The 22,508-nt window shown below is 35.4% G+C and overlaps 1 protein-coding gene across 1 annotated transcript; it reads left to right on the top strand.

The window, feature by feature from the left end:
* Positions 1-6,045: 6,045 nt before the first annotated feature.
* On the top strand, positions 6,046-22,505 carry LOC105048103 (uncharacterized). The gene is made up of 11 exons (XM_010927301.4): positions 6,046-6,231; positions 7,320-7,416; positions 7,518-7,579; positions 8,603-8,659; positions 10,729-10,788; positions 13,840-13,896; positions 14,153-14,195; positions 16,518-16,595; positions 16,911-17,247; positions 17,462-17,612; positions 21,804-22,505. Exons 1-11 carry the CDS (start codon positions 6,139-6,141, stop codon positions 21,891-21,893), a joined length of 1,125 nt encoding a protein of 374 aa, XP_010925603.1. The 5' UTR covers positions 6,046-6,138; the 3' UTR covers positions 21,894-22,505.
* Positions 22,506-22,508: the final 3 nt, after the last annotated feature.

The following is a 22,508-nucleotide window of genomic DNA, read 5'->3' as shown; positions in this document are numbered from 1 at the left end:
CGTATTCCTTTCCTTTACTTCAAAAAATATTTTTTTTTTCTAAAATTCAAATCAAAGACCAATATTTGATATATTATTATTTACGTTATAATTTTATTCTTTTATGATATATTTTTTCTAATCTAATTTATAATTTTTATAATTTTAAATTTTAATTTTAGTTTTCTTCCATTTCTATATTTTTGATATTCTATTACGTATTTTTTTTCTTTTATTTAAAATATTTCTGAAAAATTTATATTTCAATTAATTTAGTTATTTAAAAAGTAATTTTTAATTTCAATTAAAATTTTAATTCTTATTTCTTAAAATTAAAAATTATAAACTTTGTTCTTCAATTACAATTATAATTTCTATTTTTTTTCAATTCTTTATGTCTTTATAAAAAATTTTTAGCCTATTTTTCAATTTTTTTTGAATATTTTTAAAATAAATTAATTTTAATTTGACAAAGTAATTTGAATGCTTATTTTTATTTCAATTAATCTCTAAAATTTTGTTTCTTTTAAATTTTAAATTATAATTTTTTTATTATTTAAATTTTTTTAAAAAAAAATTTTAGGACAAGCATTTCGAACGATGTTTTTCAATTAAATTTCAAATTTTTATTTCTTTCATATTTCTTTCTTTTTTTTTATTTTCTATGATATTTTTTTTTATTTCTTAAGATTTTTTTTGACATCTTTTAAAAAATATTTTAAATAAAAAATCTAAATTAATTTTTTTAATGAATTACAAATTCAAATCTTTATATTTTAAATTTCAATCAAAATTACAATTTTAACTTATTAATTAATTTCAAATTTTAAAAAACCAATTTTCTCATTTTTTCACGATTTTTTTCCTTTTTTTTGGAAAAATATGAAAATGTCATTTTGAATGGCGTTTTTAAAAACGCCATTCGAAATGACGTTTTTAAAGTCGCCATTTGCAATGGCGTTTCTTCTCTTTTTTTTTTTTTTTTGGGAGGATGCCACCGTGGAAATGGGGGGTGACGTGGAAGGGGAAAAAATGCCATTCGGCGTTTTTCCCTTTTGCATTAGTTTGGTAAATAAATTTGATTTTAGTATATTTTGATAAATAAATTTTTTTTTTGCATTATTCTGGAAAAGGACTCGGAGAAATCGCATGCCAGTATGGGTGGTCTCACTAGTCATGTCCCGAATCCGAATATGTGAACGTGTTTCGAGCTCTGATAAAAAATATAAAATATTTACTTCGATGGTTATCAACCAAATAGCTCCGATTCAAAGTCTAATCATCACCAGCAATGCTAATCTTAGATAGCAATAAAAGGTGGCATTTGAGATGTAGATACTCGTAACAGTTGCAAAATTGTGGAAGTTGTGTAGAGATCTTCCTGCCGTCACGAAAAAAAGAGAAGGATTCTACACAGCCTATCTCAATAAAATCCCTTTCTCTCTTTTATATTCCCTTTTTTTTTTTTTCTCCTCGTCTCTCTCCACCCATGGAAAAAGAGATCCTTCTTGTTTCTAGACCTTAGGTTATATTTGATAGCTGACAATCTATCAGATTACTCGCAATGTAAAGTAGAACCTTCATTTTATTGTGTTTGATATACTTTTTAGATGGCAATCTAGATTGCTTCCTGAAAGACAATCTAGATTATCTTGAGAAAAAATAGCTATCTAGATTATCATTTATTTGACAATATTGCAAAAGAATTTTTGGACAAAAGTATTCCGAACAAAACCCACCCCTCCATCCTCCTCCCTCGGTGGTTCTTATCCTCCCCTTCTTCTCCAAACTTTTTCATACCCTCGCCGCCCCCGACCGCCTCTCCTCTGTTCGTGCCCTCATTATCTCCGACCACAACCCCCACTTCTATGCCAACGTTGACCTCTCCTCCCTCACCTTCATCATCGTCAGCTCCTCTTTTGACGATCCAGCCGCCATTCCCTCCTCTTGTCAGACGTATTTTAGAAATTTTGATTTAAATTTAGAAAATAAAATCAAATTTTTTTCAGTAATTCAAAATTTTATAAAAATTTATGAAGATATTTTAAAAATATGATTTCACATTATTGATAATTTAATTGTCATATCAAATATATCAATTAAAATTTTCAATAATTTTACTACAACATTATCTGCGTGCACCAAATACAATAATCAATATTACTAATAATTTAATGATGACAATCTAGATAATCACTATTATCTTCTAATATTATATGGCGATGCACCAAAGGCAACTTTAGTTCTCATCACCTCTAGCGGTGCATAAGATTGTTGATTTACGACTCACGATCAAATCATGTCAGGCTTACCAACTAAATTGGAGTGATGTGGGATCAAAGACAAGTGGAATGCAAAAGATTTGGAGGTGGACTAGAAGAAGATTATCCGAGATGGAACATGAGAACTATGAAAAGTGTTCCTTCTTCCTCAATAGCTGTTGGCGGGATTAGGCCTCCATTTAATTTAAGAATGAAAGAGAGCTGCGAAGAGAGCAGAAGGAACATGATGGAGGGAAAACAAAGAATTAAATGGTGAGATTTAGTTTTACAAAGGCAAAGATTTCAATTTGTATTTTCTTTATATTAAATTCCTCTCAATTTTCAACTCGCCAAACCAGTATATAAGCCACTGGGCCAATACCAAATTCACCCTTTTCTATATCTATGGCTGAGATTTAATATTGAAAACTAATTTTTTGGTAGAAATATTGAAAATTAATTAAGAATATTTTAATAGGAATGGAGGCAGATATCCTATTTTTACTACTATAGTGTAAGCTTTTAAATGTCTTTACCACAGGAATGGATACTGTTATGGTAAATAATATGAAAGGTATCAATAGTCTCACATCGATTATGAGTGAAGGGAGACTTATGCTTATAACAAAAAAATCATCCTTCCCATATGAGATATTTTTTAAAAGACAAAATCATGAGGCCTATGGTTCAGAACGGACAATACCTCACATATCGGACCAAGCTCTTATCTATGACAATGACGTGCTAGGTAGGGGTCAAGATTCGCCTTGATTCTTTAGGATCGAGATCTGACTCGACTGACTGTGAGATTCCTCGAACTGTACACATCCAATTTTTTCTTGACTGGGAGGCTCTGTTGTTGTTCTAATAATGTAGAGGATACCAATAGTCCCATATTGATTGTGAGTCAAAGAAGACTCGTGCTTATAAGGAGAGGATCATCATTCTCATATGTGGTGCTTTTTGAAGGATAAAATCGTAAGGTCCATGGGTTAGAGTAGACAATACCTCACGTATCTAGCCGAGTCTTTGTCCACAACAATGGCACACAAGATCAGAGGTCGAGGTCCACCTCGATTCTATGGGGTTCAGGTCCATCTCTTCTAACCGTGGGGCTCCTCGGACTGTACACATCGAAGAATCACCCTTGACTGGGGGGGTTTATTGTGGTTTTAATAATGTGGAGAACACCAATAGTCCCATATTGATTGTAAGTCAAGGAAGACTCATACTTATAAGGAAGAGATCATCTTTCCTACGTGAGATACTTTTTAAAGGATCAAATTGTGAGGTTCGTGGGTCAAAGTAGATAATATCTCACGTGTCGAGCCAAACCTCTGTCCACAACAATGACGTACCAGGAAGGGATCGAGGTCCGCCTTGATTCTCTAGTGTCGAAATCTATCTTGCTTGACTGTGGGGCTTCTCGGACTATACATATCAGAGTCTCCCTTGATTGAGGGGCTCTGTTATGGTTCTAATAATATGAAGGGCACCAATAGTCCTATATCGATTGTAAGTCAAAAGAGACTCGCATTTATAAGGAGGAAATCATCTTTTCCACATGAGACATCTTTTGAAGGGCAAAACTGTAAAATCTATGAGTCAGAGCAGACAATACTTTATATGTCAAGTCGAGCCCTTGTGTACAACAGATATGATTAATATATGGAGCACCAAAGACTCTTTTTGTCAAGCTGCCGTAGTTAGAATTTAGTATATTTAGCGGGAGGCTAATACTGCAGCAGACTGGATGGCGATTTTTGTTGCAGAGCACTCCGACAATTGGATTTGGAGATAGGGTGAGGACTGTCCGCTGACTTTGCGAGATTTTGTATATCTTGATTTTTTAGACTACTTTCGCATCAGACAAGTGGAGCCGTTCGTTTGTATCAAAAAAAAAAAAAAAAAACTCTTTGTACCTTGACCATGTGATTGGGAGGACTATGAATTGTGTGTGAGAATCTGGATAACAGATGTTTGTAGAGTAAAATTTCAATAAAATAGTTATTAATCGAAACAATTATATGGAGTAAGATCTTAACAAAAGCCTATTGCTAAAAATGTGAAGTTAACTTTGTATCATACAAATTTGTGGAGTAAGATGTTCTCATCTCAACTCAATTATTTTGATAATTGATGAATAAGTATGCTATGTAGTAAAATTTTAATTAAATATACCGCTTGAAAAAGATTTCTATGGAATAACATTGTAACATATCTATTATTTAAAATAAAAAGTAAAATTTGAATCATACAAATTTGTGGAGTAACTCCGGTCCATTGATATATGGTGAACAAATAACTTCCACATAAATAACTAATTTAATGGAAAGGAAAAAATTCACTATCAAAAAATCTTTTCAAGACAAGATATATAGTAACAAGTATAGAGATGTTTTATATTTAGATTAACACCGACCATAGAACTAATAGGGGTATTTCCATCTTATTGGATGGAGCCGATTTGATTCGATTCTATTTCTATCTCAATATATTGTTTTAGCGAGATATATTGTCTTTGAGACGTGAGTGTTTTTTTAAATTTTTTTGTCTGGTACTTTGTAATTTTTAATTTTAAAGATAGTGAAATATCTCTATCTTTCTCCATTTGTAATTTTTTTTAATTTAAATTTTTTTTAACGTAAATCTTATGTTTGCATTGATCTTTATTTTCTTCCATTTTTGGTTTATTGGTGTCTTGCTACAATAACAACAAATATTTTTTATATCAGATGTAAGAATAATTTTAGCATATTTTTTTGGGATTGGATTGGACTAGGATTCCATAAATCTTTGGAGAGCTATTTTACGGAGGGATCGCTTTTAGAATAACCTATATTTTAGCATGGCGGTAACAAAGAATTGGGTTTCCATTGGGAGAGCTAGCTCAATGCATGATGTAGAGAAGGAATTGGATATTGATCTAGAGAAGCACGGTAGTACTAGCATGATGTTGCTTCACTTATTATTTTCTAGGAATTTTGGTGAATTGATGAAAGAATACCCTTTATACGAATACATTCTTCCATAAGAAAGCAAAAAAAAAATCCAACGTCAAGGCATCCCTTTTGGAATAATATATAGTGGAAGGGAATAATTTTGAGATTGGATGAGAGAGCCATTTTAGAACATTTTCTGACTTAGAAGGGGGGGAAATCCACAGGTTCTAGAGATATGGAGGAGCCAATCCTCTCCGATGAAAGAGAAAAATCCTACTACCAGACACCGAGACAGCTAATTTAGGATGCTTTATATGAGATCAGATTAGACTATGAGTCGAGAAAAATTTATTGTTTAGAACGAATATGTGAGCCCTGAATTGGGTTCATTCGAAGAAGCAAGTAGTAAAAGCATGAGATGAGATGTTAGAAAAAAAAGGCAAAAAAAAAAAAAAAAAAGAGAAGAGATGGCGTAATGTATTTTTTTTTTTTGTTTAGAATGTTAGAAAAATATTTAAGTGTAATAGTAAAATCATGATGCAGCTTTGTATATGATTTTCTAGAATTTTTGATAAATTATAAAATTTTCTGAAAACCTCTTTTTAGTATATAATTACATGTAATGGCTAGGTGGCATGAGCAATTCTTTTTAGAATTTCGCTTCATTCCGGATAGGAAAACGGCCATCATGCCTGCTCCCCCGAGCAAAAGCCTACAAATTCGTGGTACCCGCCCAGGCTGGGATGGGCCGGGCCGGGATGCTCGCAACTTATTGGACATCTGTGCCCGCCCGAGAATGAAATGACCTGAGTGGGCGTGCCCTGGTCCTTCCTATAAACGAGCCATCATCTCCGGCTCAGCGCGTCCTAAATTTTAGGGTAGCTGAGAAACGGTGACTGGTAGGAGTTTGTTGAGAAAAGAAGAGAAAAGGTTTAGGAAAAAGATTATCGCTGCGAATGAAGCCGAGGCGATTGAAGGGCCACGAGGCCGCGGTCACCTGCTGCATCGCCTCACGGGCCCGTCCGGGGATCATCGCTTCTTCCGGCGAGGTATCCTCTCTTCCTTCCTCCTTCTCCCGCCTCCCTCCTCCCCCACCTGTTTGGGTTTCAAGATTCCTTGGGCAATAATATTTTAGGGGTGCATGTGTTACTGAAAATTCAAGAAACTCCTTAATCCTTTCCGAAGAAAATTCAAGAATCTCGTTGGTTTTGTGACCGGTAAACTATCCTTTCTGATCGGCTATTAAGTTAGTATTAACTACAAAAAATTAAGAATCTTAAATCAATTTATTCTTTCCCGGAGTCAGCTATATTAGCTTCGGTTGTGTTGTTTTCTCCCGATGTCTAAGGTCTTTTTTTTTTTTTTGGGTTTTTGTTTTCGAAAGCCCAAGAAGAAAATGAACTAGACTGAATAAAATGCATGACGAAACCCTTTCGTTTTTTTTTTTTTTTTTTTTTTTTTTGTGAAATTGCCTGTAAAATATTGAGATATTTTGGAAGCAAAGATCTGTCGCTTCCAAAAAGAATGAAGGTGAAAGCAAGGAACAGCAGAGGACTTGTGCAAATGCTATCCTCAACATCAATCTCCATGCGGTATTTCAGTAATTTGTAGAGAAACAAAAAAATAAAAACCACAATAATGCTGAACAGGTCCTACGCAATCCAGGACCTGCATATTTTCTCGTCCCGTATTTTAAAAATGTTCTGGGGAGACTATCAAGAAAGATAGTTTGGATGTTTTTGCCAATTTTTTCCCAGAAAAGCTTGGTTTTTAGATTGACCGTTTTCAGTATCAAGCAAACCTGGCTTATTAGTATCCTAAGGTGATTTCTGACCTTCTTTCTCGTTCTTTTCTACATGAGAATCCTCGAGCAAACTCACTTCTTTCCTGAATTGTCTTTGTTCCTCGTTCGCAAAAAGAAAAACTTCGTTACTTTTCCTACTCATGCAGCGTGGTCGGACGTCTTATCAGAAAATATGTTAGCATTCTACCGAGTGTCTACTTAGGTTATGCGTCCAAGAAAGTTCACGATCCAGTCCTTCTGAAAGTTATGTGCTAATAAGTAATGTTCATTATATTTGTTTTTCTTGATAAACTTTGCTTCTAGTGACATAGTTTGATATCTTGTTGGCTCCAGGATGGTCGCATCTGCTGGTTTGATTTGCGGTGCAAGGATGTTCTGTTTACCATTGATTTAGGGGAGCAGCCTGTTTCTTCTTTATGTTTCAAAGCTGGTTAGTGCGATTCATTTTGGGATTGCCTTTTTTATGTTTTAACTTGTCGATGAATGGATTTGATCTCTAAAGATGTGCTAAATCACCAACCATCTTGTCAGGAAATGAAGATATTGTCTATGCCTCCTCAGGTACTAAAGTCTTATGCTTGGACATTCATATGGTAGGTAATTATCTTTTTATGTCTTAACTACTTATTTTCTTTTAGTTGTCACCATGGTTTAAAGTACTAGTTCTTGCTGTTCTGTTTAGCATGTTGTGTACCTTTATTTGGATTTATCAGTGTCATGTACACTCATGTATCTTGGGAACACATCTATATGTTATTGAATATTGCAATATATTGCTTGTTACACAATGATACATAATAATAAGTAATGATATTTTAAAGTTTGATGGTGATTTTGGAACAGATCTGCACTTTGTATGTTTTTGGGTTCTTCATATTTTTTTGTTTTACCTAGAGAGTCAGCCTTGGCAACTGTAAGGTTGCTCCATTGTGACATGGGCTTCACAGATTCAAAACATGGAAGCAGCCTTTTCATACGTGGGGACAAGGCTGCGTACATTTGACCCTTCCCAGACCCTGTAGTGGCTGGATTCTCCTGCACTTTAGGACATTCATATTTTTGGGTTTAAGTGCACTTTGGGTTTTTTTAAAAAATGCTGTTCTTCGTGTATGCAAAGAAAGGGTTATCGGTCATGCCTTGCTTATCTAGTGTACTTAAAGTGTATGACATATAATAAGGATTGGACATTGGATGCGTGATGTGGTAAATTCTTGATTGCAATCATATAGATAAGGTAGATTTCTTAATCCTATATATGTGTGTGTGAGTGTATCCAGGGCATTACTTCCTCAAGCTGTCGCATTGTTTGTGCATTTGCATGTCAAAATCAGCATGAACATGGTATAATATATTTTTTCCTGGACAGTAGCAAGAAGGTACATAAACCTAATGTATTTTTTTCATTAATAACAGAAAGATATCAAGGTCAGCCATTTGTGATTGTTGATGCATGATAAAACTTAGGGGACAAGAGATCATAATACCCTGTCAGAATACTGTTTGGTAATGCCCTGAAAATAATAGAACTCAAGGATAATTCCATGTTAGACTACTGCTACATGCATCACTGGTCTTATGTTCTTGGCTCCTGATGCTGTAATTTTTATCTCCTGAAGGTCTCTTCTTGGAAGCCATTGGAAACCTACAACTATAACAAAGATGAGATAAATCAGGTAATATATTACTTTTTGGATCGTTTTTTGGCACACTGTTCTCTGAATCTACAATGAAATACTGCTGCACTTTCTGAATTCTTTCATTCTGTGCCTATTCATTTTGCACCTAAATTGCATCCATATAGACAACTGGATGGTTAATCTAATTCAATCACCGAATATAACATGTTTAGATGCCAGCAAAATGACTGACAATTGTCATGCTAACTTCCTTAATGATAAACAAATAAGTGGCAGAACTAATATACCACAAGCAGACCACAGATATCTGTAACATGTAAAAATGTTCCGGATAGTGATATTACTCCATGTGTTTAAACTATTGATTGTTACTTGCAAATGTCAAAAGGAATTTTGTGGTTTCCTGGTCAGCATGGGTACAAAATCTTTAGCTCCTTATCATATTAACGCTTGTCAAACATTGAGCTAGGTAGAAAATCTTGTGATGATTCTGTTGACACATTATTTTGCTGTCAAGTTTTGTCATATAAGGACTGGTGCAAAATGATTCTTATCCAAAACTTACTGTTCTGTGCATAAGGGTAAAGAGATGATATGGTGATGGAGAAAGGTTCTGGAAACTGTTTAGTTGTATACATCATTGTATACTTTACACTGAGCATCTTATAGATTTTGAGGAAAACTATACTTTATTCAAGAGATATCTAGAAGCATGGAGGAAAACATGATTGAGCATGATTCATCTCCCTAATACTTGAATACTGTTGATAACAACTCTATAGTTTCACTGGTGTAAAAGGAATTGCTAATATTTTATGCGTACCTAGATTATCTGTGTTTTTCTGATCTTTGTCTCCGGGATTCACTGAAAACATTTTCCATAGATTGTCAACAGTTGTGTGGAGATGTACTTGTCCGATAGGAGCTCACTTTTTATTTTTTTTATTTTTTTATGGAGAAATATGTGGACAACCATCTAAATGTCACAAATTCACCTTGAACACTGTTGATCATCCACATAACTTATGTCCACCTTCTTTCTCTCCAAGTAGTATTGAGTTGTTGGTATTCTCCTTATGGCCTGTAGGTAGATACACCAACTGTACATTGCTTTGTTAAATCTTTATCTTCGAAAGTTGGGTGAACCATGGTCATTAACTGAAGGTGATTTATTAAAATGTTAGGGTCTTGGAGATGACTATCATGCCCACTAAGGTCTTTAGGTTCTTAAAAGTATGCAATTCTCATTCAATATGTTGCTTGTTTTGCAAACTTCTCAGCAGATCAGCCATGAAGAAGGTGCTGGTTGTCCTTTCTTGATCAATGTGAATCTTCACCAGGTTATTTAGGGTATGACTCCACCCTCCACCATCCCCCCCCCTTTTTTCCTAAACTTTGTTTCTTGATTTACTCTTTAACCTTCTTTTTTCCATTTTCAAGCCATTTATATCTTTGACCTTCCCTTGAACCCTTTTTGTGCTCATAACTCTCCAATCCTTTTCATATAACCTCTTACGGACCATTTCTTTTCAAAAAAGACTGGCGCACATCAGCAAAATTAGGCTTGCTTGGCATATATAGCTTTAGAGGATGAAAGTTCAGATGGAAAATTTTTAAAGGTTGAGATTTGATGAACTTGTAGGAAATGCTGACAAGGAAGTGATGCTAACTGAATCTTGACGAAATGAGTCCAGGAAGTAACTGTATTGTTTGGAAGATTGTTTGAGTCCTATATCATGGATGGTGGTAGGAGAAAGCTTTGGAGGGGGTTAAAAGTAGGTCAATTGTCCATCTTGGATGTCCATAGCATCATCTTGTAAATCTTCTAAATTTTTTTCACTCTCAGTTTTTTATCAAAGAATTTCTATAATTGGATCGATTTTTGAGTTATTTAATGTATTGTGACTTTTGATATCTTTTTTGAAATTTCCTTAAATTGCTGTTCAGTGGTAGCAGTTCTATTGTACCAGGATCATTGCCTAATTATGTTTGGTACTTTCATTTCAATTGGAATTTGGGCTTCTATGTTTCTACGATTATGGAATTTCTCTAATAATGTAATGTTCCGAGTCTAGAAACTCTAAATGCCTGTAATGTTCTTGCAGATTGCTTACAGCTCAAAGTCAAATTTCCTTGCTGCTGCCGATGATAGTGGTGATGTTAAGGTACATAATGACATTGTGAAAGGGTGAATTGCTCTCCAATGATACACTTGTTACACACCTATATCTACTCTAAACAAATTTCTATAGTTTTGTGAAGACTTATGTAAATGGATATTTTTCATTTTTCACTTTATGAACTGTTGCAGCTTGGGTATGGGTAGTGGATTTTTTTTTCCCCTTAGAAACAATGAATTTATGGTGCAAGCTAACCCAATGCTGCAACTCATTGCGTACTAGTGTCATCACTTGTTTGCCTGGCTTGTGTAACATAGTGTTTGCATTCTAGTCAACCATCTGCATTACCGAAGTCCCCATATTGGTGACTTGTTTTGATATCTGAATAAATGTCTATCATGAATATAAGTGGCTATGTGTTGGAAAACCCAGGTCATTTATGTACCTAAGATGGCATCAAAAAGTGAAGGTTGTCGATTCTTTTATTTGTTTTTCTTCCCTTTTGTTTGTATTTAATTCAGATGAAAACATGAGATAGAAATAAGAAACAATGGTCTTTTCCTTTATTTATCTTCTCTACCATATCAAATACATATTAAGCACTACATTTTGGTCTGCATCCCACATCAGACTCCTTGATAAGTTGGAAAAGAGAATTTAGGTTATGCAGAGAAGGAATAGATCATATATGAAAGTCATAGATGCTCTGCCATCAAATGTAGTTAGGGATGGTAATTGCCAAGGGAGGGGGGGTGGTGGTGGTATGGGTCGATTAGGCCAATACTTGTAGACACCCTACAATCGGGAACCACATGCCCCCACTTGCCTTGTACCCACCTCAAGGTGGGGCGGGGTGGGTAAGGTTGCAAAAATCTTTTTCTTTTCATACAAATCAAACAAATAAAAATGAACGTAAAAGTAAATGTTGGTGCTTCCTAAAATATTAAAAAAAATAAGAGTCGAAGACACATGATATAACAAACCAAACTTTTGAAAATAATAGAAACAACAAACTAAAATATTGTTGTTTAGTAAGTCAAATGTCCTTTTAACCAAGAAAAACAATCGACTAAAAAAAAAACAAACAACTAAGCATGTATCTTCTAGCCTTTCATATGTTAATCTTTCTTATGATCAATCAAAATTTGTTCTTCTCCATTATCATCATAATCCTTACAATCATCAAGGTTTATATATAATCAGATCGAGTTCGGGGTGGGCATTGCCATTATCTACGCCAGCTTTGAATCTGCTGCAGTTTTTAGATTGAGGGCCTGTTTGCGCCACCAACTCTAAACTGGTTGGGTAAAACCTGCCTGTGAAGATATGTGCGGGCATGTATTTAGTCCCACATCAGTTATTTGCTAGGAAGATATCGGATACTTATACAGGATCAAGGAATTGAAATAATATCTTCTGGCTAGCCTTTTTGGGTGAAGTGTTGGGTCATGACACCACTGTGTTAGGGTCGGGTTGGGTCTGGTACCTAATGTGGTGGAATAAATTGCCACCCGTAATTGTAATACTTTTGGTGTCATTTGCAGATTCTTGATGAAGGCCCTAAATCTTCCTTTCAAGGGGAAGATGCAGTTCAGCAACATCAATCGTAGGCTGATAGACTTGGGCGAAGGTACCTCTACTGCAAAAGATAGTGTTCCATCTTTTTTTTATCAAGAAAAACAATCATAATTCAAATATTCAACCATTGACCTACCATATCATAATAATGAAGGTCATAACTGGCAAGTATTCATGTGAGAAATAAATAAAGACCACACATAGCTTTGGACAGATTAAGCATAATCAAGTAAAGCCTACACCTAGTAGAGGAGGTCAACTCCAAAATGTTAACAAAATACATAACCATTCGTACTGCCTAAATACATATTCTAGTATTTTTCCTAGGAGCCCGGACCCTCTTAGTTATGTTACCAACCTAGTAAGATCCATGAGTTCTGCTCTTCCTGTTCTTTGTTGATTGAGCTCTTGCATGTTTTGATGCTTTTGTTTGTTTGCTTGTGTCTTCAACTTTTAAAATTATTTGAGTGATACAAAAGAATCCTCTAGTATTAGGAAATCATGATGTGGATTCTCTTTTACATATGTCAGGTTTTCTAAATTTATTAGTATTGTTTAATATTGGTTTACAACATGTGACTAGGTTTTCCAAAGTGGTACTTGACAGATTTGTAAGTATGACACATTGCTAGGGATGGTGCAACCAAGAACATAGAAATAACAAGAGAAGAGGAGATAAAATAATGGCACCTCTCAGTTGCCATGAACCCCACGTCAACCACCAGCCCTGACAAAAAACCTAGCATGTGAATCCGACCCATAACTTCTGCCTTTGAATCCCTCGGTGGAAAATTGTTCAGTGTTATTTGTTCCATGTGAAAGTTATTTTGATGTTATTAATCTATTGTAAAATCCATTTGACAACCATTTACCACTTTGAGGAGATGCCAGCTTGTTCCTGTGAAATGTTCTTCAGCTGTGTTATGATTATTGAAGCAGTCATCTATCTTTTTTACGTCGATAGTCTCTTCTTCGACTTTATTTTGATTTACTTCAACTTATTTACGACTTTGGAACCATGTAGTAGTGCTAAAGTCTCCGCATCATAGGAGTCAGATATAACACAAGGCTCATGGTACACTTCAATTAAATCATGAGATGCTACATTTGATATTGTTGCAGTGAATCACCAATTATTTACTTTATGCACTTTATTCTAGTTTGTTTAAAAAGCCTTTTGTGTTCATGTTGGGCAATGGTTTAGTTATTTGTGATATCAGAGTCTGAATATGCTTCTTAAATGTAGAAAATTGTTGTTTTTTCCTACTTCTATTTTAATTATTTAGATAGAGGCAGTGTTTTTCCTACTTCCTACTTCTATTTTAATTATTTAGATAGAGGCTAGTGTTGTATTAATCAAAAGTTTGAAATATTTGTTTTATTCACACTGCATCTTCATGATATTTATTTTTATTTTCATCTACTTGAATTTCTACGCTTCCAGAGATGCAGGTGGTACCTAGTATTTGTTGGTTTGAAATTCTGTTAATTTAGTATAATGTTTACTCTTTTTTGCAGATCATTGACACTAGCCAGCAATGCCTGTACAAAACCTTAAGAGCGGTTCATACCAGTGTATCCTGAATGATTATTATACCTGGATATTTTTTATGCCTAACATCTTGAATCAAATCAATGAGCGCAGTGATCAGTTCATTTGTTTGACATCTGCTATGGTTATCTGAAATATAATTTTTGATTGCCTGAGGACATATACATAATGTCAGTTTTGAGTAATTCTACTCACTAGATTGTACTGACTGATCTTTTTCCTGCTCTGAATTCCTTGTGCCAAATAAAGCTTGTGCTCCTTTAATTGCTTTTCCGACAGATATGCAGCAGTGTACAGTTCCTCTCTTGGAAGCCTTGGGCAGGTATCCTTTTTCTTTTTCTTTTTTTGATCTTACAAAATCCTTTTCATACATTACTTTTAGGAAACTCACTGAGTGTCAAGTTACTAAATCCATCACGATTAATCTTCTGGTATCTCCTTTTCTGGTGTTGAATTCCTATCTGCATGAAATAAGTGTAATATCTCACTGAAGGCCTGGAAAGATGTGTTTCATAGAATTTAATAAAATTTACTTATTATTCACTCATTGTTATTACCTACCAAATCATGGAGTCTTATTCAACATAGTTATCATGCAAGTATCTTCAGTCTTGAGTGATTCATTATCATGCTTTTCTTTTCATGCCCCTAGACTTTGGCATCATAGGATACATCACTCTTCATAGCTCATTATCTTTCCCACCTCTATTTTGTGTTGTCAAGTTTCAACTTCACCATGTGGAGGGATCTGGAATTCTTAAGGAGCAACCGTACACTTAAACTTCCTTCAGTGATGTCCTTCAAAGTATCTTTTTTAGTTTTCTCTTTGCTTTATTAGTTTTCTTTGGATCAAGCAACTTTTGTTGTTTTAATTTACTCTGACAAACAAGTCTACCAATTGCATGGCTTTGTCCTTTAAAAGTCTACTCTCCTTTCTTAAACACCAGAATGATGTTGGTGTTGACTTTGTGATGGTCCAAAGCAACCTCCTGATTTACATAAAGCTGATAACTCCATCCTTAAAGCTCCCATGTCATTTCATTATATCATGTGGAAGTCCACCTGGTTGTGTCCAGATTCTCTGCGATAAGGAACCTGATTTGTGGCACTAATTCAATAGCCTGACCTATGTCATCTATATACTCCAATAGACCATATCCAACAAGCCAAATCCTCCCTGTATAGGATTAGATTTGCTGATCTAATGTCTCCATACTCCATTCGGACAGACTTAACCAAAGTCTATACTCTATGCACTATAGTAGGGAGTCATCTTGGCCTGGTTCCATATAGATTTGTCACGTTCCATATACAGTATGAATTGTTCATCCTCTAAACCTAGATTTCAGCTTGTTAACTCGGTTTTTCATTATGGGTGATCAAGCTACCTTAATTTTCCATTATAATATCTGTGATTCAAACTCCCATGGATTTCTGGAAAAATCCATATCTACCTTTGGCTGGTTACAGCTGTTCATCTGTATCGGCATTCTTACCAAATGAAGTTTTCCAATTACCCCATAGTCAGTCATGCATACTTGTTGGTCTTTACTTCTTATCAATATCACATGAATTCTACCTCATGTTATCTGCACACTGAGATACTTTATATAGAAATGGTACAGGTTGTGCTATTTAAACATAATCAACAGAAATACGAGGAAAACAAGGAAAAAGCATACAAACAACTATGGAAGGATCAACATATAGTGCATGATGTAAGCCATGACTAATTACAAGACAATTTGTTGGGAGCTCACACCACTGTTTGAGCTCCCCTGTGGGGGGTGGTGGGGCAACATGTCATTGAATGCAATGTACATTTTTACAGAATTTAGAAAGTAAGGTTCTTAAGATTGGAAATTCATTATGAAGACTGCAGAAGTGTATGTTCAACATTTTATCCTCACAATGTAGTTGGGGTTTGACTTGGTATTTCAGATGCTTTCAATGGCAAGATGCTGTTTCCTCTGCTTAATTTGTTATCCGGTGGTCATTACTTATTTGTTTACTTGATGCTGACTCTGTTCATTTCTATTTGTTATGCTAATCAAAGGTTTTGAAATTTTCCTGTTTTCACAGTAAATGCTTAAACATATCCTCCCCCTAGAAGGGTAGAGATTATATCCGGGTCCTAACTTACGTGTACAATTTTTTTCCCCTCTTTATGTAATATCCCTACATTTTTTCTATTTCAAGTTTCATTTTTCCTTTATTTGCATCAAAGTTCTCAAAAATTTATGTTCCACTAGTGGATGTTACAGTTTAGAAAAGAAGCATACTAGCTATTCCATTAAAGTATGGCACTTGTAAAATTTTTCATTCAACTTTGATGGTATTTGTCAAACATACAGTGATGCAGTTATGTTTGCAGTAAACTCCTTTTTGGTGGTGTTTGTTAACAACAGTTGCAAATACATCTTTAATGCATCTGAGAATGCTACCAAAGATTCTGTGCAGTCTTTCTTTTGACTAATGATACGGTGCTTCTGTTATGCAAATTTCTTTCATTTTCAAAGAATGGTGTTTCTTATGACTGGTTATATTATGCGCTTATTGACGGGCTTTACATCTTGGTGGCTGGTTAGAAACGCTAAATGTTCTTCCTTCACCATTATTAATATCTGATGGGTGTGTTTGGCAGCTATTACTGGAGGACTTGACTCAAAACTTGCTATGTGGGACTTCTCGAAAGGGCGGCCATCCAATGTCATAGACTATGGTATAAATATACAAGTGATTGTCATCTTTTCACTATCTCATTATTTCACTACAAGACAGTTTATTAAACTGGTATGATTTAATGCTTTCTTCTTTAGTGGTGTCTTGGGGAATAAACATTGTATATTTACATGTACTCCTTAAATGTCATGTTTAGCACAGTGACAGGTCATGTGGTCATTTTGTACTGAAGAAATGCTATTTTTTTCAAGCCATTTTTTTAATTATTTTATGCCTGAAATCTGAAAACTGCATAAAAGCAAGGGTTCTAATATTTTCTTTTAATAAATAAGTCACATTATCTTTCATATTGCAGGGATGCCCGAAGTGGACGGCACTGTTTCTTGTGGTAATGTTGGACAATGTCTCAATCCTGCTTTTGTGCACTCAATAGCAGTTCCTGAAACGGACATGTTACTGGGATTGCACAAGGCATGTGCTGTTGCAAGAGGTGATGGTGTTGTTGATGTGATTGATCTAGAATCTGGGCTGGCCACCATGAAGTCAAAAAATTTCTCTCAGTCTAAAAATTTTCAATCGAGATCCAAGAAAAGCGGCATTCAAGCTGCAAATCAAGCAACTGGTCGAAATCTAGGGAAGAGGATTCAACTAGATTACAGTCTGGGCGGGCATACTGCTGCTGTATCTTGCGTGTAAGTAATTTGAATATTGTTTAGTATGGAGGTTATCTATCTCGTGTGTAAGATTACTCTGTCGTACCGGGATTTGAAATATAGAAACAGTCTCTCCTCACATGGGGTAAGGCTGCGTACATGTGACCCTCTCTAGATCCTTCAATGCTGGGAGCCTCATGCACTCGGCTGCCCCATTTTTTTTGTCTATCTAATAGTTTTATGGTTTACGCAGATCTTTTTCATTGTTTGGGGAGAGAGGCAAGTTTCTTATTTCGGGGGGAAATGATGCATGTGTGAAGCTGTGGGACTGGTCTAGATATTTTTGTGCCGAACAAACAAGCTGCAACAATGATTTAATTTTAAACATTGATGTGAAGAAGAAGGTAAACTATAAGCTTCATTTCCATATATTTTTGTATCTAGGTGAAACAAATTTGCAAACTTTGTTAGTTTTAGAAGAGATAGCAACTTGTTTTCATGTGCATATACTATCTCAGTATTTTGAGAATCTGTCGGTAGGGTAAATGGTACTTCTTTGCCTTCCTCAATTCTCCTTCTATGACTTCACTCAGAAGAAGATAATTACAGCTCTACTGCTAGGTTTTAGTGCAAATTCAAATTTTAAAGAAAAACCATGTTTCCTTTTTGTAATGTTAGCAGTTCTCTGTACAGAAGATTTGTTTGATCCTAAAATTTCATTGGACATTGATCTTTTATGTTGATAACACATTGTGCTCAGGCATCAATTCTTCAATTCTTTAATAAAACACTTAAGACATACACCTAAGACTGATTGAGAACTTGAGGTTTGACATGGAGTTCCATCTGTTTGTTCATATTCACCAAATATTAACTAGAATGCCTACCATTAGATAAAATAGACCAGGACCAGATTGCTGTCCATTCAAGGTAAGAGTAATTGATACGATATGTGCATACTCATAATATTGTGTGAAGAATAAGCTACTACACTTTCAACTTCAATCTGCTAAAGCCTCTGCCTATTGTGTCCTCAATGGTTATCTCTGGGAGTGATGCTGGTGAAATATGTGAGAATAATAGTCTCATTACACTGTTCATGATGAATGGGCACTGAATTCTTCCTCTGTTTTCCTTCTAGGCAGAGTTGGCAGAGTTTTACTTCTAGGCCTGAAAGACATGTCCTTCAGGCCTTAGTCCCCATTCAGATAATACCACATGCCACTGCTACAGTTTTTTGTCAACAAACATTACGTGGACCTTAATGTACTTGACTATTTGGTTCCCTGTTCAAGGACTCATCAGCCTTTTGTATCAAAAGGGCGTACTGAATTTTGGAAAGTTGTGAGATAAAATGTTGTTTCCTGGTGGTGCAAGCAAGTGCTGCCTCTATTTTTTGTGGTCTCTCTTTCTGCCTTACCTTAAGGGTGGGTGACTTTGTATTATTTTTTTTCTCGTTGATAAATCTAGTTAGTTTCCCTCTATATCAACAAAAAGAAGATCTCTTTCGATCTATGACCCCCCAAACCAGCTTCCAGTCACCAATGTATATTGTTGATGGATTCTAAGAAGAATATGATAATAGAACAACTTAAGTTCAAAACTCTCACTGCAAGTTATAGAGCTTGCCTTCCATATGTAAAATAATTGGAGGGAACTTGGCATGTAGTGACTGCTCACAGCTGTTGGCACACAAAGCAGGGTTAGCATGCTTGTGCTTATAAGACTAGAGACTTCTTTCCACTATGACCTCGAAGCCAGCTTCCAGTCACCAATATACACCTTAGTTTATTCTTAGAAAAGCCCTATATGATAATTGACACATGAAAACTCTTAAAGAACAACTTAAGTTCAGACTCTGGCTGCATGTTAGAATCTGTAAAATAGTGGTGGAAGAAGAAGAAGAAGAGTCAAGCCTTTGTAACCCTTGCCCACAGGTTTTTGGCACGTAACCCTGCCCACAGGTTTTGGTACACAAAGCAGAGCTAACATGCTTGGGTTTATCTGAACAAGAACTCTTGTAAACTGTAATCTCCAAACTGGCTTCCATTCACTAATATACATCATTGATGCATTCTTAGAAGGTCCCTATATGATAATTGACTCATGAAAACACATGAAGAATAACTTAAGGTTAAGTTCTCACTGCATGTTAGTGGAGTTTCGTCTTCCCTTTGTAAAGTAATGGCTGACATCAACCAAGCTAGCAGTTTAGCATTCTGGCAAAAATTATCTGATGCACCCAACAAACATACTTTTACAATGTTCAAGGGCTGCACTATTATCATTAGGATTCTCTTCAAAGGGAAGTTCTGCTTTTGAAGCCTTCAATATATCTCCAAAAAGGAGAAAAAAGAATTTAGATTATTTTCGGTTCCCATGGTTGCCTTGCTAAAGATAATAAGACCATCATAGAGAACATCTTATATAGGATATTCTTAGATTACTTCTTAGATCAGTCAATTGGAATATAGTTTTCCTTCAAAGATTTGTTTCTGACAATGAGAAGTGGTGGAGGTTTGGCACCTAAATCATCAATATTTTTGTTCTTGGTAATTTGGTTTGTCGTGGAAATATTAGACCTTGACTCTTCTTTTCTGGTGTTATTTATTTAAGCTTACAGGTTTTGCCTTAGCATTTGTCTTCAGATATTTTATATTCGCCTAAAGACATCCATCTATTGATAAAGAATTCATGGTGTTGTTGAGTATGCCGACACAAGAAATGATTTTGATGATTACACTACATTGGAGTAGAAAAAGGGACTAATGTCTTTGAAGCATGATTGAGAATGTTTGTATAGGAAGCTAACTCTTATTGAAAGCTTTGAAGACATTTGAAATCATTTGGGAAGCTTTTGAGCCAAGAAAAATCAAGTTTGGAGGTCAATCAAATGAGAAAAACTGAATTGAGGAAGTCGAGTCGACCCCAGCGGATCTTGAGTCAATTCTGGCATGCAGGATGGCACTGGCATGGATCTCGAGTTGACTCACGCAGAGCTCGAGTTGACTCTCTCAGAAAAGACAGAAAGCCTGTTTTCTACACATAGTGCTTGAGTCGACTCCCGCAAATCTCAAGTTGACTTTTAAAGACCTCAAGTTGATTCTAGATTTGCTCGAGTCGACTTCTGAGTTTCTAACAATAACAAATTGTGCAAAGAAAGTTACAGAAACATCTAAAGTTTGTTAGAATGGTTAGATTCTGTCCCCAATGTCCAAAAACAACGTGTTTTCAAATTCAAATTATCATAAATGGTTAAGAGATCTTTCGAAATGGAAGAGGAATCTAATTGAATATCAAGAATAGCCTATTCCATAAAAAAAAAAATCTATTTTCAGTCTATAGTGCATTTAAGAGTGTTCTTCAGCTCCACATCTGAAAGCTCTTAATTTTTGTGAAGGCTATCATCAAGAGAAGAGTGTCCAATCTCATGCAAAGCACACAAGCAATTTTCAAACAAGCATCAATATTTTTCATCTGCTCATAAAGGGGTTGTTTGTGTTGTAAAATTTCTGTTTTCTGAAATCTGCTGTAACAAGTTTCGAAGGATTTGAAACATGGAGAATAGGTTGTGGTTAGTGATTCCGTAAAATCAACTGGGTTGATCGTGAATTCAGAAAACAATCAGTGTAAGGTTGTGGTTGGTGATCCCGGAAAATCAACTAGATTGATTGTGAATCCAAAAAATAATCGGTATAAATTTTGGTTGGTGAGTCTGTAAACCACTGGATTTGTTTGTGATTTTCAGTTAAAACAAAAATGCTGTAATCAGGGGATTATAGTGAAAATTTTCAAGTAGAGCTTGGAGAGTGGATGTAAGTCCTGGGTGTGCACTGAACCACTATAAAATCTTTTGTGTTTGTGTGGTGTGCTTGTCTCTACTTGCTTTATATTCTTGTTTAGTTTTTATTCATTTAATTTCACTGTTATATACTGCATTTGGTACACATTCAGCGCATCTTAGTTTGTTTGAAAAACTTACACATATTTGTTTGAATCTGTGAAAACCCAATTCACTACCTCAGCCTCTGTTCCCCGCCCCCGTCCCACTGGTTGTCTAGCTGGGCAATAGGGTAGACCTATCCTAGAAAACCAATCAAAAGTCTATTTATTAGGTGATCAATTTTTAGAGCTTTTGATGTCCAAGCCGCTACTGAAACATAAGACTTTTATTATGTGTGTTGAATTCTGAGCTACTTGATGTCTGTGGTGCTGCTTAATGTGCTGGGATATTTTGCTGAGAGATGTGCATGAGTTACCTTATTATAAACAAGTTGCAGGTGGATCTGGGTGCACTTGCAGGGAAGTGAATCTGCAAGAAAGTTTATATAACTACATACATGCAGCACCCTGCTTAGAAGTTTCCTACTACACAATATGGGAATGGGCCGTTAATTGGCTCCCCCCTCCTTTCTCCCAACCAAACCATACATCCATCCAGATCAACACTCAAAATCGTGTTTCTGTTCTGAAAACTGCATGTATCGTCTGATGAAAAGCTGGGCCTCATAAGCAATTATCTGCTTAACTAGAAGACTTGTCAAATAGCCTTATCAGACCCTTGTATCTAACTAAAGCACTTTTGTTTTTGGCAGGTCAATTGGCTGTGTACTACTACAGCAGATTCAGAAAACCTTGTTGTATGTGACACATCCAAATTATTGAAAATCTATACTGTCCTTTGATCAGGGATTTAGGTTCCAGCGGGACGTCCCAGGACATCTTGTGGGACACTGGGACAGGATACCACAGCCTGACCAAATGGAAATTAGTTGAAGATGAAGAAATTCAAATCAAGCAAGATCCTCAAAATCTCATTTTTAAAATCAATGATGAGCGCGATGATATATCATTTCAGAACATTGAGCTACCTATGTTGTAGTATGGTAGAAGCTCTGACTAGAACGGCACATTTATTTCGAGTGCAGCCTTTTCCCTTCTAATGTGGAAGAAGTTTCGCTTTTTATTTCACCGATTGCTGGGAAGTTTGATAGGCTGGTATAATCATATTTTAAGCTAAATAAATATTGGCTTTTGATGATGGAATATAACTAGGTTCTTTAGATTGAATTCTCTCGATGAATTCTTTCATAGAAGCTCAAGCTGCCCCAACGGTTGGTGAGTGTATCTCCTCATGGTTCTGGTAGCACAGGTCATGTTTTTGTTTATGAGAAGTAGCTGTAAATGGTTACTGTTTGATGTTTTCTTGTGTTAATTATGTAAAAGGACGGATTTGTTTTTTCAAAGAATGATAGATAATGATAAAATGCATAGCTGTGATATGATTGTGGCACCAATTA

The sequence above is a fragment of the Elaeis guineensis genome, chromosome 7, assembly GCF_000442705.2.
Source record: "Elaeis guineensis isolate ETL-2024a chromosome 7, EG11, whole genome shotgun sequence".
Classification (NCBI taxonomy): Eukaryota; Viridiplantae; Streptophyta; class Magnoliopsida; order Arecales; family Arecaceae; genus Elaeis; species Elaeis guineensis.
Note: the sequence above shows the minus strand (reverse complement) of the source record. Positions and strands in the feature narration are given on the sequence as shown.

Excerpts from the sequence above, each read along its gene's own strand:
- LOC105048103 (XM_010927301.4), top strand. The coding sequence starts at position 6,139 with ATGAAGCCGAGGCGATTGAAGGGCCACGAGGCCGCGGTCACCTGCTGC. Across the intron at positions 7,417-7,517 it reads TTCTTTATGTTTCAAAGCTG|GAAATGAAGATATTGTCTAT; the intron begins GTTAGTGCGATT and ends CCATCTTGTCAG. Across the intron at positions 10,789-13,839 it reads ATGATAGTGGTGATGTTAAG|ATCATTGACACTAGCCAGCA; the intron begins GTACATAATGAC and ends TCTTTTTTGCAG.